This window comes from Lynx canadensis, chromosome D4 (assembly GCF_007474595.2).
Source record: "Lynx canadensis isolate LIC74 chromosome D4, mLynCan4.pri.v2, whole genome shotgun sequence".
In the NCBI taxonomy this organism is placed as follows: Eukaryota; Metazoa; Chordata; class Mammalia; order Carnivora; family Felidae; genus Lynx; species Lynx canadensis.
The window spans coordinates 32,685,245-32,708,747 of NC_044315.2; the positions used below are offsets into that span (position 1 = coordinate 32,685,245).

At 41.2% G+C, this 23,503-nt stretch overlaps 1 protein-coding gene across 6 annotated transcripts in view; it reads left to right on the forward strand.

The window, feature by feature from the left end:
- Positions 1–22,262, forward strand: part of KDM4C (lysine demethylase 4C) — a 437,278-nt gene extending 415,016 nt beyond the window's left edge. For all 6 annotated transcript variants that reach the window (XM_030294144.1, XM_030294145.1, XM_030294143.1 and 3 more), the window contains 3 exons: positions 12,649–12,768; positions 16,668–16,760; positions 21,344–22,262. In XM_030294144.1, the coding sequence (XP_030150004.1) occupies positions 12,649–12,768; positions 16,668–16,760; positions 21,344–21,520 (390 nt within the window). In that variant the 3' untranslated portion in view covers positions 21,521–22,262. The remainder of the gene's footprint in view (positions 1–12,648; positions 12,769–16,667; positions 16,761–21,343) is intronic.
- Positions 22,263–23,503: the final 1,241 nt, after the last annotated feature.

Sequence of the window (23,503 nt, forward strand, 5' to 3'; positions counted from 1 at the left end):
TCTTTAGACCTAGGCATTGAACACTTACCAGTGCACCTGGGAGGAACACTAAGTGAATTATTTATGTAGCTATTAAAAATAATATTTTAAAGGATGTTTAATAAATGGAAAAATCAGTATGTACAGTATGATCCCAATCATATATAAAAATATAAATGTGTGAAGGGAAAATCCTCAAAGGAAATGTGTTGAAATGTTATCTCTAGAGAATGTAATCATAGGTGATTATGATTTCAACTTTATCACCTTCTTATAGTTTCCATATGAGCATGTTTTATTTTTATAATAAAAAAGTTATTTTTTCTTTTTAAATCTGAACCATTCACAGACCTCCTTATTTCATGATTTATTTTCTCTGGGTTTTCTCTATCTGGACTCTTTCAGATTCTTGGATCAAAATTTCATTTTAGTTCTTCCATCTCTTGAGGCGTCTTGAAGCTCTCTGGAATATAATAACCACATAGTGTGCTAATAATCTTTCTGGTAAAATACTTTGCACTGTAATTCTATGACGCAGGAGTTCCTACACTTAACGTTTTAATTTTTATTCTTTATTTTAATGTCTGTGTTTTCCACTAAAGAGTTGCATGAAGTAGAAAGCCACATCTGTTTTTCTCACTAGTAACCCCAGTGTTCTGAGAACACGAGAAATGCTTGAAATGTGGGTGTTGAATGAATGACTACCCCACTCATCCACTTATTGGCCGTGTGACTGGGGCACATGATTGTGCTTCTCTACCTAGGTAGGAGATGACACCTGCTTATCGACCCTGCTGGGTTGTTTTGGATTTCAACCAGGATACCCTTGTCTGATAACCTTTTTAGTAGCTTCTTGGCTTCTCAGTGCATCTTCACAGTTTTAAACCTCAAGGATCATCTGCTCCCAAGGTTTTCTGTCCCCTTGCTATCATCCTCCAGATGTTCCCTGTTGATATGAATTAAATCCAGTCACAGTTCACTTCAAACTCACCAGCTGCCAGTCACTGTGCTGTGCTTTTCTTTCTCTTCTCCTCTCCTTCTAAATATATTTTAGCCCTAATTCACTCACCAATCCTTTAAGGTTGTGTTATTATATGCATTTGACTGATGAGGACACCAGTGTGTGAGGAGATAAAGTAGCTTGTGTCCAGTCACAGTCCTTCTTTGACCCCAGGCGGTGTGACCCCAGACCTTGGAAGCTGCACCCTGTGCCGCTTCAGTGCAGCTGCTCTGGGAAGTGGAATGTACACTGTGGAGCAGATCGAGAATCCACAGAGGCTGGCTTGGGCCTGGCACTCCTGATCACAGAGCTCCTGTTGTGGCGCATGAGCACAGGAGAGCCTTCTCTTCTCATAATGCTTACCCTTATCTTTCCTTTCCTCATCTTTTTCCAGCTTTTGGAACTGACAGTTATTTTTAGAAATCATGATAGAGAAATTCACCTCAAGGCTGTCTTTCTCTCTTTTACAACATACATTTTTATTGACATAGTAAAATATTTGTTCCCCTCATGCATTTTAGCCTCTGCCAACAACTATATAAAGGGGGAAAGATCTGTCCTATAGATGGCAATGTTTTTTCCTTATTTGAGTATGAGGAGTTACAGTCCTGGGGTGCTGATGCATTGGTGTCTGCAGGAAAAACAGGAGGAAGATGCAGCCAGTCCAGGGGCAGTCCTTATAAGTGCTGTTGGCTGTCTGTCTGAGGTGGGAGGAACTTGATGTGTAGCAGACAGCCATGCAAACCTGGGCAAGGAAGTTGACACCAGTTACCTTAACCCTAAAATGGAGATAATAATAAATACTAGGATTATTGTTAGAATTATTGAAATATAATATAAAGCAGTCAGTGTGGTGCCCAGCACATAATAAACACTCAAGTAGTAGTGTGACTATTTCTGGTTATTATTGGTGGTAGCAGCCAGTTGTTTTCAGTCAGCTCATTGGTCAGAGGTCCCTAAGCATGAGATTCCCAGTAACACTTGGAAATGACACATCCTCCAAACCTTTATAAAAGGAGAGGTTATTGAAAAGGAGATCTAAGAAGAAGTACCAGAGAGCTTTAAATATACAAACTCCCTTTTCAAGTGGTTTGCATTTCTGGGGATTTTAGAAGATTTTCTGTTTGGTTTCCTGGTGTTATGGGGCATTGGCCTTGCAATCATTGGTGACATCATTTTAGAACACTCTTGAGAAGTAGAGAGAGGGGTCAGGGCAACACCTTTGTCCTCCTGACTTGGCCACACCACTCAACATAGTCAGTGGGATAGCCTAGCCAACTATAGGAGCCCCAATAAAATCAAACTGCTAATGCCAGAGCCTCCAACAGTGGATCCCCACAAAGCTCTGATAGAGCTGCCAGCTCACTTCTCCCTCTAACATCTGTCTTTAAGGACTGCATTGCTGCTCTCACCATAGTTTCCAAAGCATTCACATATACCTAGCCAGGTGAGTGCAGGAGAGTCCTGAATGGGGGTTTTAATTAAGTCAGTTCATGTGGAGGGTGGTTTAACTCTGAGGGGAAGATAGGAAGGAATTTTGGTTAATCTCTAGCTGAAAGTCCTTGACACAGTTGGTGTCATGGGAGGGTGAGTCATGGACACAGCGTTCCCACCTCCTTGCCACTCACTACAATCACATATGGTACCTTGTATTGCCGATACTCATCTAAACATTTAAGTCCCCAACTGGACTTGAATTCCTTGGGGAAATGACTTCAAAAGGACTCTTTCTGTCTCTCTTTTCCCAGTGCCGAGTTCAGGATTAGGCACAGAGGAGACGCTTATAATATGCTAGAGGGAGGGAGAAAAGGCTGGGAAGGCAGGTGGTCTCTCTCAAAGATGTGTAGCTGGTGAGTGAATGAGCCTTTCAGTGCCATTAATCCTCTCCAGTCCCAAGAATGCAGAGGACCCGTTGTTGGCACTTCATAGCCACCTCCCTTAGCTGTCTCCATATCCCTCTCTCACATGCCCTTGCTATTAGGTGAGCTCCCCAGTGTCACCCCTGGTTCTAGTTAATGACTTTTCTTATACTGTCTTCACTTAAAAGAACTGGAAGATAATTTCTGAAGAGACTGCCCAACTTTGTATTTTCTGTGCCTTTTAAAGCTTTTGCTTGCCAGAATCTCACCTATTTCTAATAACATAAAGATGCGATTTCTTTTAGAAATATATTGTCTGGGGGTACCTGGGTGGATTAGTTGGTTAAGCATCCGACCTTGGCTCAGGTCATGATCTCATGGTTTGTGAGTTTGAGCCCTGCCTCAGGCTCTTTGCTGTCAGTGCAGAGCCCACTTCGGATCCTCTGTCCCCAAGTCTCTCCTCCCCTCCCCCACTGCCTCCCTGTCTCTTCTCTCTCTCTCTCTCTCTCTCTCTCTCTCTCTCTCTCTCTTTCCTTCTTTCAAAAATAAACATTTAAAAAAAAGAAAAATATTTTCTGAGGTTTAATGCTGTGGTAACATTCAGAAAAATAAAACAACCTCCATCTCTGTCACATTAGTATTTTTACCAGGCATGGTATCAACTCTTGGCTTATAGCTAAAGGGAAAGTGTATGCTAACTTGGCCCTCAGGAATTCAGCAAATAAGTGTCAGTGTTGTGTTCTCTGCAGAGAAGATGCTATGTTTTATAAGATGGGTGTGGTTAAGTGTCAGGGCATTGGCAAAGTGTGACTGCTGGGAAAGAATCTAGCTGGTTGAGGGAATAACGAGGCATTGCTCCAGCTTAACAGAGACAAACAGAACATCTTGGGGGTAGAGAAAGGGTGTTTGTGTGTGTGTTTCCCTTACAAAAGAAAAAAAAAAACTATTAAAAAGGAAAGCTGGACATCAAACTTGCAGTTTTCCCTAAATAATGAGTGTCAGTGTGGAAGCAGGTTGGCCTGAAACCATTATCCTACAGGCTGCAATGACAGTGTTACATAACTAGGACAGAGCACAGCTAAGTTCCTCAGTGTGAGGACATTCCAAGTTTTCTTTCAAGTATGTTAGACGTCTCTCACTGTAGAAAAGTTACATTCAGAGGAAGCAGCTTGGAATTAGTTTTTTCTTTATACGTAGAAGTGTATTCTGGAGATAATCTTGAGCAGTGATTATCAATCTGACCAACCATCATATTGTTTGGGAGAACATTTAGCTTGGACCCTACCTTGGATTGACTGAATCAGAATTTTCTGTGGTGGTTAAGATTTACTGAATAAGAGAAATGAGTCTGATGTTGAATTTTTCAAAGCTTAATGAAAGCAACTTTATTAATAGTTTATATGATTTTTTACGAATGTATTCCTATTGCAAGACTTTAAGAATATAGTCAGTAATTTGGACAAAGATTCATGAAGACAAATATACAGTGGGAAATATTACAGTGGGAAAGTGGTTAAATTAATTGAGGAGTAGCCATAATGTTGCATGTATTCAGCCAGTAAAATGGAGTTTTTAAAGGATAATTCATAACTAAGAAGATGCTTATAATGTAGTTATAGGGGATAAATAGCAAGGCACAAAATTATATATGTACACAAATGGACAAATATTATATGATTTCCCCTATAATGAGGTGCTTAGAAATAATCAAGTTCATAGAGACAGAAAGTAGAATGGAGGTTACCTGGGGCTGGGAGGAGAGGGGAGTGGGGAGTTAGTGTTTAGTGGATGTAGAGTTTCAGTTTGGGATGATGAAACATTTCTGGAGAGGATGGTGGTGATGGTTGTACTACACTGTGAATGTACCTAAGTCCACTGAAATGTGTACTTAAAAATGATTAAAATTGTAATTTTATGTTATGTGTATTTTACCACAATAAAAAGAAAGACCTCTTCCCTCCGAATGGTGTGGAATGATTGAAAAAACATGGCATGGACTGCAACACTGAGCTCTTCACAAAAGGCGGCTTTGTCTGCCTCTTAGAGAGTTCAGTTGTGCTCCATGTGAAAGAAAATAAAGTTTGTAGTTATGAAAAATAATTATGTATATATAGGAGGGCCTACTTTGTTTTTTTTTTTTTTAATTTTTTTTTTCAACGTTTATTTATTTTTGGGGCAGAGAGAGACAGAGCATGAACGGGGGAGGGGCAGAGAGAGAGGGAGACACAGAATCGGAAACAGGCTCCAGGCTCTGAGCCATCAGCCCAGAGCCTGACGCGGGGCTCGAACTCACGGACCGCGAGATCGTGACCTGGCTGAAGTCGGACGCTTAACCGACTGCGCCACCCAGGCGCCCCTAGGAGGGCCTGCTTTGTAAAAATCAGAGAAGCATAGAGATTAATCCAAATGGTAACAGCATTTAATTTTTTTTAAATCTTAATTCCAGTATAGTTAGCATACAGTTATATCCATTTCAGGTATACAATATAGAGATTAAATCCTATACATTTTTCATTTCATCATGATAAGGGTATTCTTAGTCCCCTTATTTCACCCACTCCCCACCCACCTCCCCTCTGGTAACCCATCAGTTTGTTCTCTGTAGTTAGGAGTCTGTTTTCTGGTTTGTCTTTTTATCCTTTGTTCATTTGTTTTGTTTCTTAAATTCCACATATGAATGAGATCATATGGTATTTGTCTTTCTCTGGCTTATTTTGCTTAGCATTATACTCTCTAGATCCATCCAAGTCATCGCAAATGGCAAGATTCGTTCTTTTGTATTCGTTCTTTTGTACAATATTCCATTGTATGTATATTCCATATCTTTATCCATTCATTAGTTGATGGACACTTGGGCTGGGTCCATAATTTGGCTTTTGTAAATAAGGCTGCTATAAACATCAGGGTGCATGTAACCCTTTCAAATTAATGTTTACACTTTCTTTGGGTAGATACTCAGTAGTGCAATTACTAGGTCATATGGTAGTTCTATTTTTAACTTTTTGAGGAAGCGCTATACTGTTTTCCAGAGTGTTGCACTAGTTTACATTCCCACCACAGTGCATGAAGATTCCTTTTTCTCCATTTCCTTGCCAACACTTGTTTCTTGTGTTTTTGATTTTAGCCATCCTAACAGGTGGTAACAGCATTTACTTCTGGGTGATGGAAATCTGGGTTGTTTTTGTTTTTTATACCTTTTTTAAAAAAATCTGTAATTTCCCCTGATGAAATTATAGTAGATACTCAGAACAAAGAATTATTAAGAAAAATAGTATTAAAGTATTTTCTATATTTGTTATCTCTACATGAAGGGTGATATGAAATATGACTTCTATTTAACAAATAGTCCAGAATTTAATCCATCCAAATATGATGCATTCCCTTCAAAAGAGTCCACTTGAGAGCCTACCATTGATTAGGATACTTGACTTACCTTTATGGCCTGGGTTGCATTCTTGTGGATATCCCTAAAGAGAGTACCTCTTCAAATTGTGGTGTTTATGAAAAGTCCGGGGACAGTCACAAATGATCTAGGGCCAAGCCTTGTGATTAGGTAAGTGGTGCTGTGAATATGTTCCTTTCTTTTTTGAAAGATGGCTTTCCTCATAAATTATTTGAATGAGGATTGGGTGGTCTAGGAAGCTCCCCAGTTTTATATTCCACCATTAAATGAAAGGTGTCTTTTCTAGTTTGTGAGAGGAAGGATCTGCCATCACCCAAACCAGCAGTTACTTACCATTCAGGGTTGTCAGTTGTAAGCAACAAAAAGTGACTGTAACTAATTTAAGCAATAAACGAATATAGTGGGAAGTTATTAGGAAGCCCACAGAATCTCCAGGAATGCAAAAGGACAAGGTCAGAGAATAGGTGAAAACAAGGGAGGCTGCTCAGTTGGAGCATGGGCAGGACCAGGCCATGGACCTGGACACAGCCGCTTCCACGTGTGTGGTCAGCCTGGCCCCCTGCTGTGCCTTTGGTGCGTGGGTGCTGCTGTTATGGCTGCCACTGCTGCCTTCTGAGATTGTTCTCCCCTCTGCTGCTTCCCTGCATCTCTGATCACAGGTTCTACATCCTGAGCAGGTGAAGCCAATTGGCCAGGCCCCTGTCCATGTCTGCTGCCAGGGAGGCTGGGTAAGGGAGTATCTGGCATTTTCCCGTGTCTCTAATGGCAGGCTAGCTCTTTCTCCCACTGAGACCCTGCAAGGGAGATAGGGGTTCAGATGCCGGGCAGCCAACCAAATGATAGATAGCTAGTACAATTAGTACATGGCTATCAGTCAGTCTGTTAATCCCTGCCAGAGTCCATTAATGAGCAGGTGATTATCCCTCAAAATGCCAGCAGCTGCGGGTATCAGTTTGCTCCTGGTGACTTAAGCGTTGTCCCCAAGGGGGACTGCCAGAGGCTCCAGACTATATGGCAATTAACTACTGGGAGTTCAAGTACCCTGTCTTCATGTACTACAGCTGAACTGATAGACAGGGTTGCCTGCTCTGTGGTTTCTACGTGTTAGGAGCAGAGGTGGGGTTGGGTCTGGGGGGAGGATGGCAAAACAGGCAAAACAGCCACTTGCAGAGGTCCCTTTCATAGGCCCCAGTAAAAGTTCCAAGAACACAGTGATTTCAGAATTCAGGTAATCAGACTGGCGGCTCGGCTCGGCTCGTCTCTGTAGTTGGTGGAGCAAGCGCAGGAGTCAGCCCCGACTATGGCAGGAGTGTGATATGACACCATGCTCTTGCCTGGGTTGGTGACCCATCCCAGTCCTTTCATCAGAGCCCTTTAATCATAGCCAGAAGCCCGCTCTTGACTGTGATTATGATTTCTGTCTTTAATTCTCACATCATCTATTTAGTGTTCTAGCCACAGGCTTACTGGCAGCTCCAGACACCAGTGTCTCTGTGGACGGGGCCCTGGCAGGCTTTAGGGGGGTTTACATGTCCCTGGAGGCAGTACAGCAAATGGTGAACAGCTATTTATGTCAGGTGAAGCCAGACTGCTTCTGAGGGTCCAGACAGCAACTGAAGAAAATGCATTAGTCAAAGTTTTAATGCATATAATTTCCCAGCAAAGGTGTTTACTTGCTCCAGCAACACACTAAGAACTGCATTAGGAAAAGACCTCTTTAGCATTTTACATCCTTTACATCCTTTAATAGATCTCAAATTCTAGAACGCTTTAACAAAATCCCCTAGGTCACACAGAGCTATGGGGGTGGGAGGCTGGAATCTTAATTTTTTTTGAACGTTTATTTATTTTTGAGAAAGAGAGCATAAGCAGGGGAGGGGCAGAGAGAGAGGGAGACACTGAATCTGAAACAGGCTCCAGGCTCCAAGCTGTCAGCACAAGAGTCCGACGCAGGGCTTGAACCCATGGACCACAATATCATCACCTGAACCAAAATCAGATGTTCAACCGACTGATCCATCCAGGCACCCCTGGAATCTTCATTTTTAATGTGTGCCTTGATGGTTGGGACCATACTGTAAGGAGCCATACTCCCTGTGCACAGCACAGGGAAGTGTGAGCTAGCTGAAGGCCTTTAAAAGAGGGGGCAGACCATTCACTGGGGCTCTCCACAAACTAAATCCTCTCAGTTTTAGACAGGTGATTTTATTTTTCAGACTTGTGATTTTTGACAGAAACCTTTTAAACCTTTTTTTTTTTCTTTAAACCTGAAATCCTATTCAGAAATCCAATCTATGAATCGAATAGAAGTTCTTTTCTGGTTGAAGTGATCATGGATTTCCCTTGCAGAGACCCTGAGGTGCTCATGCCCCAGAGCTGACAGGCCTCCAGGTGTGGTCAAGAGGCCCTCTGTCCCTGGGCATCATTGGTGGCTCCTCTAGTGTCTCACACGGATGGTCAGTAAACAGACACTGGATTAGTGACTCTGACAGTTCTGGAGACACCTGCTTTAGAGAGACCAGGGGAACCTCAGTGTCAAACCTTCCAGCTTCTTTTCATCAACCTATGTGCTTCTGCTTCCATTCCTGTTTGGATGCTTTGTACTCCATGTAGTCATAGAAGGTTTCTAGCAAACTCAAAATTTTGAGACAGCTGGTGAGTTGAAACCATTTCTCTATGGAGGAAACTAGATGTTACGGAAATAAACCTTTTTATGTTTTACTATGAGCTGCCTTAAATCCTTTTTGGAAAGTAGCTGGGATGTAAACAGTGAATAATACTTACTAAATGAAGTTATATGCAAATCAAAATAAAACCACTTCCAGCTAACTGACCTGGCAGAGGATGAGAAGGACGCCTCCTGGTGGTGGAGGAGGGAAGGAGTTCACACCCAATTTTATGTTGTATATTGTAGTTGGATGGTTATTTTTCTTTCTTCTTCTCCTATGAATAAAGAAAAAAAGAGTTCTGAAAGCAAGAAGATTGAGAAAGATAACTGCAATGTCTTTACTAGATTCTGTCATGGTTTTGGGGGCTGACACAGAGTAAACTTAGTGGAGGCTGAGCTGTACATTGGCTCTTTGAGGTCAGGCACTGGCAATACCAAATTGGGACTTGTGAGTAAAGGGCAAATGGACAGGTAAGACAGATAACACACTGTATATCAGACATTTTTTTCTCAAACACCTTTTTAAAAAATAATTATTTCTCACATGGTAATGTTGCATACATTTAATTTATCAAGGTATGTTTTTATGATAAATTGCTCAAATATCTTCATGTTTTGCCTAGACCACATTTCTGTGGCCATTGCCATACCTCAGTGATATGGTACTTAAAATTTCAGGTCAGGATTTGTTGTGAAGATTTATTTTAAAGGTTAGAAAATCTCTGACGAAGGTCAGATCTCTAAAACTAAGGACCTAAGTCTCCTGCTTGGCAGTTGTTTTTGGTAGGTGAGTAAATGGGGAGTGCATGTTCTGTATTCCACAAGGCCTTGAATTCCCTCCATTTGGATTAAATAAGGGCCCAATAAATAGAATTTATCCTGCCTGAGGAAAAGCAAAAGAGACAACGGAGTCAGGATTTAGAGACTGAAAAGATCTTCTTCATTACTAATAAAGCAGATGTTGTAGTGTGTGGTTTTATATCTGTGGGCAAACAAAGTTCCTAATACTGCATCCGAGGATCAGACAGGCCTCCTAGTGACAGGGTTTCAGGATACCACCAGCTCCTCTCTATGGAAGGAACAGAGCAGGACTTGTGTTCTCTGCCCACAGGGTGGTTCCAAAGAGAAAGAGAACGTGAGGGGGTAAAGCCACAATTACCAAGCTTTACTGGTTCACAGCCCCTGGGTATCTCAGCACAAATTATATATATATATATGTATATATATATATATATATATATATATATATATATATATACTCTCTCTCTCTCTCTCTCTCTCTCTATATATATATATATATATATATATATAATTTATTATCAGGTTAGCCAACATACAGTGTATACAGTGTGCACTCTTGGTTTTGGGGATAGATTCCCATGATTCATCGCTTAGATACAACACCCAGTGCTCATCCCAACAAGAGCCCTCCTCAATGCCCATCACCCATTTCCCCTTCCCCTGCTCCCTCCATCAACCTTTAGTTTATTCTTTGTATTTAAGAGTCTCTTATGACTTGCCTCCCTCTCTGTTTGAAACTATTTCCTCCCTTCCCTTCCCCCATTGTCTTCTGTTAAGTTTCTCAAGTTCCACATATGAGTGAAAACATATGATATTTTTTTCTGACTTATTTCACTTAGCATAATACCCCCCCAATTCCATCCACACTGTTGCAAATGTCAAGATTTCATTCTTTCTCATTGCCAAGTAGTATTTCAGCACAATTTTTTTTAGTGTCCACAGTTCCATGTATTAAGTGAGTTAGGTCTAAACAACTTAGGAGTAGTAGTGGTAAGCTGGGTATCTGACGAGTGTCACTGGGTTTCCCCTGAAAATATCCCACAGAGCCCCTGTGAGTTTGCTGTGGTGCCCCAGGGCTCTATGGTGCATAGTTTGGAAAATGTCATATCCTTGAGAACTCAACAACAAAGTTCAGTCACTGCTTATTCTCTTGGAAGAGTGGATGAATGAGAGAGTGGAAAAGAAACCAGGAACATTTACCCCAATGGAGCTTCCTCCACATGGAAGAAAACTTGAAGAGAGGGAAGAAACATACTCTTGTGCCCCCTCCCCCATTCCCCACTCTGCTAGGTTTCAGCTCAGTTACCTCTGAGCTGATATCACTTCCCAGGCTAGCAGACTGGATAGTGTCTATTTAGAAGCTGCACCTTCCAGTGTTCTTAGTACCAGGTTCATCTTTGGAAGGGAAATGGAAAGTAAGAGGATAACCCCAGGGACATAGCTAGAAAACATTTCTATAGCCTGCCCTTTCAATTCTGCATGCCCTAAGGCCAAATATTATGAAGGCCAAGGAGAAACTTATCTTTGTTTAACTAAGTTAGATGCAGACTGTCAATTCTATAGAGCTTCTGAGCACACAAGTTTCTCTTTGCCTGTAGCTTTAAATGGAAGTGAATCTGCAGTGAGGAAAATGAACAGCTGAGCCTCTCATGTGTATTCTGAATCCAACAATAAAATGTCCACTTCTTTATAATGCAAAATTTCTATTAGTAATGGAAAGGAATAGAGGGTGGATTTCTAGTCCTAAACAACTAAGTATTTCCTGTGTGTGCATCTCATTTAAACCATAGAACCATGCCCAGTCTGCATTTATAGCTTGATTGATCAAGTGTGCATTTCAATCAGTCATATTGGCCTCATCAGTAAAATACTGGTATTAGCAAAACACGAATTGCTAAATGTGCAAAAACTTTACCAAAGAGGTCAAGTATTTAATTCATTTGTATTGAAATTTCACTCTGTCATACCCAATACATACAAATTTAAGAGTTTGCAAACTATGTCTGTGAAAACATTTTATTTGACCTGTTACCTCCCTTCCCTGCCAAAAAGCAAGCACCTTCCAGGATGGAATACTGGGTTTTTCTCTGAACCCCTGCCTTAGGAGGAAGCACTGTTGAGTCCAAGACATGAGTGAGAAGAAGATGGGTTTTGGATGGCCACCATGGATGCCTGTAGAAGGAAGAGGGCTGGTCACTTAATGGACAGCCAATAGAAGCATGACTTTCTGGGGAGGTCCAAGGGTCTTCCGAAGAGGCCTGCTAAACAGCACACAACCCTCTCAGCCTCACCTGCCATGCTGCAGATGCTTCTTGCTTTCCTTTCCCTTGTTGCTTTGTCACAGCCTGACAGCTCGGACCTCACTGTGCTCCTCCCTGGCCCCACTTTCACCTAGCTATCCCACTTCTTATCCTCCTATTAAGCTTCACTCCTCCAGAGATGCTGACAACCTAAAGGAGCCTCCTTGGAGGCTCAGTTTCCTTGCCAGTAAAATGGGGATAATTAATAATCTCTGCTTACTTTGTGGACTGATTATGAGGATCGAATGAGTTGTGCATTAGAGCATTTAGTTGACTGCAAAAATGCTATATAAATGTCAGGTGTTGTAAATCATGAGCTGGTCTATTCTTCAGCTAAAGGACTTTCCATGCATAGTTTAGTTACCCTCTGAACAGTTCTTTGTCAAGTAGCAAATGTAAATGCTGCTGTTTTTTTCCTGCTTGGCTTATGGTGGCTCCTTTGCAACTTTATGATGTAGGCTGAATCTTTAAGTACTCCTTTGGCTCATATCTCTTCCCCTGAACACCCATGCAAGATCATAATCCATAAAACAGAGGCAATAACTCCTTTTAATTGCCAGGAGTTCATCATTTGCTAAGTTCTAAATGCAGTCACTTAGACACTTGCCTTGAAAAGCCTGTCTGTGTTTCTTCCACAGAGCCGAGACTGTGTGAAACTGGGCCCTCCTGCTGAGGGAGAAGTTGTCCAAGTCAAGTGGCCTGATGGCAAACTCTATGGAGCAAAATATCTGGGATCAAATGTTGCCCACATGTACCAGGTGAGTGCTGTCCTGTGTGAGATGTTCACTGAGAGGAAGCCAGAGGGCACATGTATATCCAGTATGCTGCTGATGAATAGGCCACATGAATTTGGAGCACCTCTTCTTTTTTAAAGGAGGCAAAGATTCAATGTCTGATGGCACAGATATTGGAGTTTTATTACCAAATTCAACACTGGGAAACTCTATTAGCATTTGATGAGTGGTTTAATTGTAAAGAATATAGGTAGGCCCCAAAGATAAGCGACTGGATGGTAGGCTGCTTTCTTGTGTTTACATCATATGGGGAGAGACTAATTGGCTGATTTATCTCACTGTATGCCAAGACAGTGATGGCTGTTCATCAGCTAGCAGCCCCTGAGTTGGTGGCTTTTGCTTGAGAGACTTACCTCCATTGGGTGTCTCAGCAAACCTAAATCAACTGTGTGTTGACACAGTTGTGGCCGTCTGTCCACTTAAACTTAATGGAGTGCTTATTTAATGAAAAGTAGAGCTATTGGTTGGATATTCTGTTAACTATGGAACTCTGCATATTATTAAAGAGTGCATATGCAATTAAACTGAAAATATTTTATGTCTGTCAGAAATGAGAATGAGTTAAACTCTAACAAAACAACATGGATGGCAGATGTGCGTTTGTATTCCTTCAGACTTTTTTTTAAAGTTTATTTACTTATTTTGAGAGAGACAAAGAGAGAGAGAATGAGCACAGGAGGGGCAGAGAGAGAGAGAGGCAAGCAGAGGATCCAAAGTAGGCTGTGCACTGACAGCAGAGAGCCCAGTGCTGGGCTCAAACTCACGAACCGTGAGATCTTGACCTGAGCCAAAGTCAGATGCTTAACTGAGCCACCCAGGTGGCTCTCCTTCAGACTTTAAAAAGAACACATTTATTAGAATCCATGCATTGTAGTACTTTCAGTAACATGATGGCAGAAATCAACATTCTCAAGCTAAGCAGTAGAGCAAAAACAGGAAGATTGAAGTTAAAAGAAGAAAAGAGTAAGAAGGTTCAGGCCTATTAAGTTAAAAACAGCTGGAGAATGATAAGACTACCAGTTTCAGCTTAGAATTGTTCAAAGACTGATAAGGGGCAGGGGTTTAAGTGGCAGAGTACATTATAAGACACTGAATCAGGAACTAGAGCACAATGTAATTAAAGGGGTTCAAAGAAGTTTAGGAAACGAACATTTTTTTAAGGCCTAGAAAAACCCAAGGTGAGCAGGTAGGAGAGCACATTTATGTGTATGTTGTAGGTGTGTGTACTGGTGCACATGTGTGTGCATATGTGTGTCAAGGCTGTTTTCCCCTTTGTATTGGTCCATAGTGTTAAGTTGCAGATTCAGGCCATTTGTGATAGGGTAGGTGCTGGAGTTTCTTTGCATCAGAACATCCAGAATTAGGCAAAAAACATAAGACAGACTGATAATAGTGGAGACTCCTAGAAAAGAAGCAGTACTACATGATTCAAAAGAAAATAATGACATTTAATTAAGCAATAAATGTAAAAGTGAAGCATCTTACATGTAGCAAAGCTCTTAGCTACATGAAAAGTATTACAGTGAGGACCTGATGAAATTCAGGCTAATTAGTAATCAGTATGTTAACTTCAGTGGAATTTATGATGGCCTATCAACATAGAACTATAAGCATATTTATAGACTCCATGAAAAAGTTAAGACTAATATTAAAATTATCTCTCAAGTACAAGGAATTTAAAATTCCTCATTAAACCAAGTGCCCTTTTGAGATCATTTTGTGTTTTGTGTCTAAATGTTCAGCCTCATCATTGAATAAGCAAAGATGTTCACAAAAAAAGATACAACTAAAATACCTATTGCACAGAGCTAAATATGCTAAGTGTGTGCACTTTTTTTGACCCTCACAGTAGCCCTGCAAGATAAATGTTTTTGACTCCTATTTTACAAATGAGGGTAAAAAGGTTACATGAATTTAATAATTTGTTGAAGATCACACAGCTGGTAAAGGGAAGGACCAGAGTTTACTCTAAGCTGTGTCCCAACTAGGGTGAACAACCATCCTAGCTTGTGAGGGACTGTCCCTAATTTTAGCACTAGAAGTCGTGCATCCCGGGAGACCCCTGGGTCCTGGGATGATTGGTCATCACACCATACTCCCTTTCAGTTTTATAATTGCCTTTTTCGCTTTTCAGAATTTTCAAATGATCTAAAACAGAAGAAAGGTAGGCACAAGTACTTCTAGCTGTGCTATCAAAATGTATAAATGAGATGACACCTTGGCCTAATTAAATATTAAAGAAACCACTCTGCTAAAATAAGGCCAGGAAGAAAAGCCTTCCCATCTCAGCCTTCTGGGAAGTAACAGGGAGAGCTCTCCTGTGACCGAGACCTACTTCCAACCGATTGTTTCAGCTTAGTCAAATGTGTGTAGTACATGGATAAAAAGAAAATTATATATATTATCCTAATTTTAGTATTTTTTGAAGTCCAGCAGATTTTTTTTTATTATTAACCTAGTACAGCTGCAAAGTTTCACTTACCTTTTAACCAGAAATACAAGCCTATTTTTATTGCTTACACCTAAAGAATTCAGACAGACAACTTAGGAACTTCAAAAATGTCATAAGTGGTTCAGGGTTAGAACATATTAGATATTGTGCCCTGAGGGCACCTGGGTGGCTCCGTTGGTTAAGTGTCTGACTTTGGCTCAGGTCATGATCTCACGATTCATGAGTTCGAGCTCTACATTGGGCTCTTTGCTGTCAACACTCAGAGCCTGCTTCAGATCCTCTGTCCCCTTCTGTCTCTGCCCCTGCCCCACTTACGCTCTCTGAAAGTAAATAAATATTAAAGAAAAGAGAGAGAGAGAGAGAGAGAAATGGAGTAAAAGAAGGGTGCCTGGGTGGCTCAATCAGTTAAGTGTCTGCCTTGGCTCAGGTCATGATCTCGGGGCTTGTTGAGTTCAAGCCCTGCATCAGGAATTCTGTCTCTTCTCTCTCTCCTCTCTCGGCACCTACCCTGCTTGTGCTCACTCTCTCAAAATAAATAAATAAACTTAAAAAAAAAAAAAAAAGATATTGTGCTCTGATTGCATCCCTTTTGTTGTTTGCTCCTGATAGAGCTCATGTGTGGTTTAAGACTAAACCAAGACCAATTACTTTGAATAGGGAATTTGATGAATTTCCCCCAGATGCCCTTGGTTTCTTTTAACCAGTGTCACTTACTTTTCTCTGACAAAATCTTCTAAAATGTTGAAAATACTGGTTATGCAATTATTTGATGCCATTTGATTTACTTGAATAAAAAGTTTTAAATTTCATTTTAGATGAAAGTTTTCACCCATTATTGTGGTTTTACATGTTATGAGGTTGAGAACCTGGGATTTTTCTGGCCAAATGGTTGAATTTTATAGAAGTGAGTTTTGAACGTTCTCTAATAACTTGAGAAATTACTTTATCCTGGAGGATTATTATACAAGAGTAAATATATCATCATTTGTCCCTCTTAGGGTGTCAGAGCCTCTTAAAGAAACAAATGGTACTGACAGGCCCAGCTCTTAATCCCAAATTGGCCATAATTTCATATTCGAAGAAATTGTTGAGGAGCCGCTGTGTTTCTTTGTTTTTGCTTTGGGGGTAGGGGGAAGGGATAAAGTTTTCATATCACATATTCCAAGACACTCATTTTCAAGAATTTTGGCCTGTTTGAAAGCATATGTTGTTAGTTTAATAAAGGGAAAGAGCTTTTCTTTGTTCTTTAGCTGTTGGCTGGTCCTCTTGTTTGTTCTGCTTGATCCTTTTCCCCTTTTTTTAGTTACTTAGAACCTTGAAAAAAATGGTGAATGCTTCTTTGTGTATGTATGTGTATATGTGATATTGTGTGTATGTTTTGTTGTATGCATGATATCTTATTTCTCATTAGGTTGAATTTGAAGATGGATCCCAGATAGCAATGAAGAGAGAGGACATCTACACTTTAGACGAAGAGTTACCCAAGAGAGTGAAAGCTCGTTTCGTAAGTGCTGGCAAATACCCCTTGGGGATCCACCATGTGAATCTCTCATCCTCTCCCTCTGTTTCCCAAGCCCAGCAGGAAGCATACTTAGGCATTTGGATTTATTTCCAGAAAGCCAATGCAACTTTTCCCTTACTTATGCAAGCCTAAAATTTGGCCCCAAATGGGAAACCAGTGTAGGTTTCTTGTTTTTCTTTCTAATGAAGTCAAATGATGTTAACATTTACTGGCATACCAAAATAGTTGTTGAATATGTACTTATAATCATGTCATCAGAAGCAACATTAAAGGAAGTTTTCAACAGTTGTTTAAAAGGGACACAGTATAAGTGAGCATCTGGTTTCCTATAGCCGTATCATATACATTAACTTCTCTCCAAAAACTCATTAATATGTCAGTTCATAATTAAACCAAGCTCTCACTTTTATAACTAAAGGAATTTTAAAAAGCTCCAAAAGTAGTTGTGGGAATACTAAAGCAGTTTCTAAAAAGAAAAAAAAGAAAGAAAGAAAATGTTTTTAAATTTTTTTTTTTTTCAACGTTTATTTATTTTTTGGGGACAGAGAGAGACAGAGCATGAACGGGGGAGGGGCAGAGAGAGAGAGAGACACAGAATCGGAAACAGGCTCCAGGCTCTGAGCCATCAGCCCAGAGCCTGACGCGGGGCTCGAACTCACAGACCGCGAGATCGTGACCTGGCTGAAGTCGGACGCTTAACCGACTGCGCCACCCAGGCGCCCCTGAAAATGTTTTTAGTTTAAAGCTTTACACATTCCATTAAAAGACAAATAAACATGGACAAATAATCAAAACTGAAGTTGTTAAAAAATATAATTCACAATAACTTAGATTTCATTATTGTATCATAAAATATTTAGTGGACCCTGAAATGAAGTCAATTTTACTCATTTAGAATTGCATCTGCTATATCTGAAAAATGATAAATCCTGAACAGGGAAATTTGAAAGAACGGGATTTTTTTGACTAAAATGAATTTTGTTTCTAGAATAAATGACACCCTTAGTTTTCAGCACATGCTTATGATATACTTTTCTGCAGTGATAGTTACCTTAATCTGGAAAATCCTTGGATTCCTTAAGTCTTCAGTTGTATATTTAGTTCCTTTTCCTGTCAGGTGGGATTCTGGGAACAGGGTAACTGCACCACGTGTCAACTGTCTTTCTGAGCTGCATCCTTGAGAGGAAGGTCCTTCACAGTGAAATCGTCAAGAGAAGAGTGACAGTACAGCAGTGGTACCTGCCCAATGAGAAATGTGGCACATAGGGGACCCAAACACCTAAAAATAGATTAACTGCCAGATAAACTGCAGGGAAAGAGAAAATCAAATATTCCTGTTGTAAAGACATTGGCTAAATCCTAACAAAGATCTAAAAAAGTCTGGATAGCTTGTCCAGCCCTACATCTTTAAATCTCTGAAGAACAACTTTTCCTCTTCAGGATGCTAAAGATGGCTACCTTTCATGTTGTGCTCCTGTCTTCCATCGATTCTCCCTCATCTCCCTGCCCTTCCTTGCCCCCCACTCCTTTATTTATTCATTTATTTATTTACTCACTCACTCACTCACTCATTTACCTAGAGATTAAAAGATGGGGAATGGAGTAGGCAGTTCTCTGTAAGTCACTCAGGTCTTTGGTTTTCTAATGTGTGTATGATTAAGCACCAGCTAGGTCTTGTGGATTTAAAATACTGTTTCTTAATCACACTAAAAGAATGCTTTTTTTTGCTTTTTGTTCAGATCATAATCTCTTTGTTCCATAATAGATTTGGCTCCGATACCAGGTTGCCTTCCTACATAGCTTTATTCGAACCCAGCTCCTGAATTTCCTAAGATCCATTTCTCTGAACAGTCATACCAACATCCAACTTTTTTTTTTTATTCTCAGAAAATTTTTTAATTAAAAATAAAAGTCAGTGAAAAATATATAAATCATGTATATTATCTGAATGTAAACTGTTATATCAAACAGTTGAACCTAGTAGAAAATATCTTTAGGAGCAAAGGCTCACAGTCATTAAATCCAGTTTGCTACCTCTGTTTTTATTGAATCAAAGACTCCTCTGCTCCTGTTATAGCAAACCAGCTTTTCCTTCAGGTTAGTATATCACCCTCAGGCCCTTGGTTGGTCTATGACTGCTATTTTTTTTTTCCAGTTGGTGAAACAAATCTAATTGGAAAAGTCATTGATGGAAGATATTTTATGATTAGAGAAATCTCTTTTGTTTTTCTAAAGGAGGGGGTAGGCTAGCAGCCTCACTGCTAAACAGGAGGCCTCATATTTTAATGACTTCTGCTCACCCAGACACACGCTGACTTGGGAAGAAATTTTTCAAAAGAGTCAGCAGTCCACCTCAGTGATTTTGCGGGGGTTCTTTCCCACTAACTTCAGAAACGGCCCCATTACCTTTTATTGTCTCACAGAATAACCATGGCAACAGTGCATAATTAAGTAGAGCTGCTGGTAAATCGGTTTTATTATTGTATTTGAAAGGCTGACTTTTGCTGTTCTCGCACAATGGCAACACTTTCATAGATATTTTATTTTCTCTTTTGATAACTTTAGCACTTACAAAAGGGAAAGATTACTCAGAGGAAGTGCTTTGCCAAGAATGAATGAAACAAAACTGTTTTCTCCTAATGGCAGAGGGTGCCCAACCAACTCATAATCTTTTAGTTATTTTCTTCCCAAGTGAAACAAGGGAGTGTCTGGGGGACCCGTGCAGGTAGCCTGTTACCCTGAATAACCATCTCATGAACTGTCAGGGAACATGCCTGATGTGCACGTAGCTCCATTTTTTAGTTTTCGAGCTTCTTTGTAACTGTTCCATTGTTTATCTCTTCTTCATGATTGACCATGTGTTTCAAGCCCTCAAAGCTGGACTCTGCCTCTGTCACCAACCAGGGGAGGTGGCCTCAGTGATAGTGAGATCCACTGTGCATTGGTATTGTCAGGAGTGATCTACCTCAGTGAAAACCAGTTGGAAATGCATTTTAGAAGGCAAAGCAGTAGGGAATTAGGAAGCAAAAATAGTCTCCTAATGTGGCCTTTACCTGAGCATAACAGAAAAAGCCCACATTCCTTCACCTAGCTAACAATTAAGCAGTGACTAAGTGCTGGGCATGTTGCTTGGTGTGGAGAACACATAAAATTCTGAACTCAGTGCCTAATATCCTCACCCTCAAGGGGTTCAAGGAATCCCCAGTGGGGAGAAACTTACCTGCCCCTCATCTCTGCCACTGACCTCATTCTGTGGCATTGACTTGTAAAGTCTGACTGGAACCAGAAAAGCCCTTGAGTCTGCCTGTGGCAGAGAAAATAGAAAGAAAGCTTCCATGCAAAGGAAAAAGTACGTCTAATGACAGAAAAGCATGAGCCAGTGAGACATGGTCAGGAACTGCAAATAATTCTATTTGACCAGAACGTGGCATAGGATTATGCCAGGTTTTGTAGGTCCAGCCTAGGGATCTCAGGTGCCATCTTAAAGGCAGCAAGGCTGTTGAAAGATGATAAGCAGGGATGTCATGGGATCAGACAGTTTGTAAAGCACTTTCTTCCAGTGGTTCTATAGAACAAAGTTGGGGGGTGCAGCATTTACAGTGGTTTAGCAGAGGAAATGTGAAGGCCTGCACCAGGGAGTCAGCCAGAATAAAGAAAGGAGGGAGGGCTACAAGAAATATGTAGAAGGGATCCTGGACTTGGTGGGGGCGGGGGACATTACCAATGACTACAGTGCAGCTAGATGGATAGGATAGGTAGGCCATGTGTGCAGTATGGGAAGGACAGTAATGGGGAGGGAAGACTGAGTTCAATGTAGGGCAGCTTAATGTGAGGTGCCTCTGGGGTCAACACTCTGAGACGCCTCCTGGGCAGTTGGACATGCAGGCCTGTGCACAGGAGGGGGTCTGAACTGGAGTGAGAGGGGTGAGCATCCTTGGAGAAGAAGCAGGAATTAAAGCCATGAGTATGGGTGTGAGGGGTCAGCGAGCATATGTGGAGAGGAGAAGTGCAAAATGCCAGGAGCCTCAGAGTTGAACAGATAGTTAAGAAAGAAGAACCCCTGAGACATCAATAGAGCCAGAGGAAGAAGAGAGGCAGGAGGAAGGCCTTATCAATGTCAGATAAGTGAGCTGCCAGCAATACTTAAGTAACAGAAATAGTCAAATAAATTTAGGATGGAAAAGTGTCATAGAAAGTGGACTGGAGCAAGGACAGTTTCAGGGAAGGTGTGCGGGCAGAGGCCCAGAGGTAAATCGGAATTGGGGCGAATTAGAGATGACTGTTGACAAATTTGTCAAAAACTTGGTTGGGCATGAGCCAGAGGGGAGGTGGAGAGTGAGGGAGATTTAAATGAGAAGACTTCAATGCTTCTGCTGGGGCAAGGTCCCTGGGGGTGAGGCTACATGGAGTCAGGAGCCTGGCTGAAGCAGGTGGGGAGGCTCCAAAATCCTGGGCCTGTGGCCTGGCCTCTGCACCCCATCCCGAGTTGGTTGGATCAGATCTTTGTCCATTCTTGTCATGGTCAAATGCTGTGCCTTCTGCACTGTGATGCTGGCTCTTTCTAGTCCACAGCCTCTGATATGCGATTTGAAGACACATTTTACGGAGCAGACATAATCCAAGGCGAGAAAAAAAGACAGAGAGTGCTGAGCTCCAGGTTTAAGAATGAATATGTGGATGACCCTGTGTACCGCACATTTTTGAAGAGCTCTTTCCAGAAGAAGTGTCAGAAGAGACAGTAATCTGCATATACTGCTGTAGGCAACCAAGCAAGTTGGTCCGGAAGAAGAAAGATGAAGGGACAGCCTTGGGGCCAGCGATGTGTTTCACTGGGGTAGGTGGCGGGGGTGTTTCTGACAGTGGAAAATTAGGCTTGCCAGAGTTTGTCACCCGAACCACAGAGTACAAGTGTTACTAATTGGACACAACAATCTGAAGTCATCCCCTAGTCCTGCTTTCACTTGTGAGCAATTGTCTTCGATGATCCCAAAGAACTTTTCTAAGTAAAAGGAAATAATAATGAATCACCCACCAAAAAAAGCCACTGCCTGAGGAGGCGGGTCCCACATGCGACCTAATTAGGCCTTTAGTCAAGAAACACATGGAGACTTTTCTCCACAAGCCCAGCGGGTGGGAGCCTCCATACCCAGGTAGGAGGGTGATCATTTATATATTTTCCACAGTCAGGGAAGGACTCTCACTTATTTAAATGGCAGTTTTTATAAAACATTTTTAAAATACAAATGGCCTGTATGATAATGAGATTTACCCGTGTGCTATCTGTAATTTCCCTTGTACAGAACTTTTACAATTTTTTATATCCCTATTACTTTTGATTGTGTCTGATGAGAACTGAGTTGTTGGCCTTTGTGAAATATTGGCTCTTGAGAAAGAATTCTTATGAACTGTATGGGAATTTTATATATTTAAAGAGGGAGATCTGGGGCGGTTATTTTTAAACACTTTTTTTTCATAATATTCTGAGTAGATATTTATAAAATATATTTCTTTCATTATGTGTTTGTAAAATTAGAGTTTAAATAAATATGCTTTGATGCATAGTTTTCAACTAATATGATTTTTCCTTTTTAAAACAGCTTGAAAATGTACTAGTGTTTAAAAATAAAGATTTCCATTTTCTCCAATTCTGTCTTCTGACTTGCTTATTTGTTTAGGTTTATTTTTTTTTAATATTTTTATTTTTGAGAGAGAGAGAGGAGAGAGAGCAAGAACATGTGAACACAAGCTATGGAGGGGCAGGGAGAGAGGGAGACACAGAATCCGAAGCAGGCTCCAGGAAAGCACAGGGCCTGACACAGGGCTCTAATGTACGAGCTGTGAGATCATGATCTGAGCCAAAGTTGGATGCTTAGCTGACTGAGCTACCCAAGTGTCCCTGTTTAGGTTTAAATCAACAGAAAAACAGGTTTTCCTTAGGAGTTGGCTATGAAGTTGGCTATATCAAAGTTTGTCAGGCCCTTCTTTGATCACAGACTTTTTACATAACTGGACACATTGCCACAGATGTTTCAGGCAACGTCACTGGTCATAAAGGCTCTTCAGCCTGCCCATGGTGCCCATTAAAGTGTTTCCCTCAGCTCCTTCTAGGCCTTGAAGAACTCTGATCACCTAGAATCTGGAGTTCCTTTCATCCCAGGTTTCTTGGTCTCCAGTTCCCTTTAGAAAAGGCTGTGTGGACCCTCCAGTCCCTTGCCTCTCTTCGTAGATGAGCTGTAGAGGACAGGCAGAGAAGGGATTGCCGAGGGTCACACAGTCCTTAGTGACTGCTTCAGTTAACTGTGGCTGCAGTCATGCTGCTTAACAAACAACTGCAGCATCCCAGCGGCCTGCAGTGGGAAGCGCTTGTTTTTCTTATGGGCCTGCAGTCTAAGCTGGGTTTGGCTGGGCAGCTGTGCTGACCTCAGCTTGGGTGAGCTCACATGTCTGCTCCACATGTCTCCCATCATCCCACTGGACCCAGTGGACTAGCTCAAGTGTGTTCTTCTCATGTCAATGGCAGAGCCTGGAGAGCAGGTGAGCCCAGCTGAGTAAGCATATTTCAGTCCTCTCTGTGGTGCTGGTTAACACACTATGGGCCAAAACCCAGAGCCAAGGATTGGAGGGCATTTCAAGGTTTCATGGCAAAAAGTGTGGATGTATTGTGTTACTGGGTAGAGAGTAAAGAAGTAAAACAGTAATAACAGAACCACAGTTAAATCTCAGTT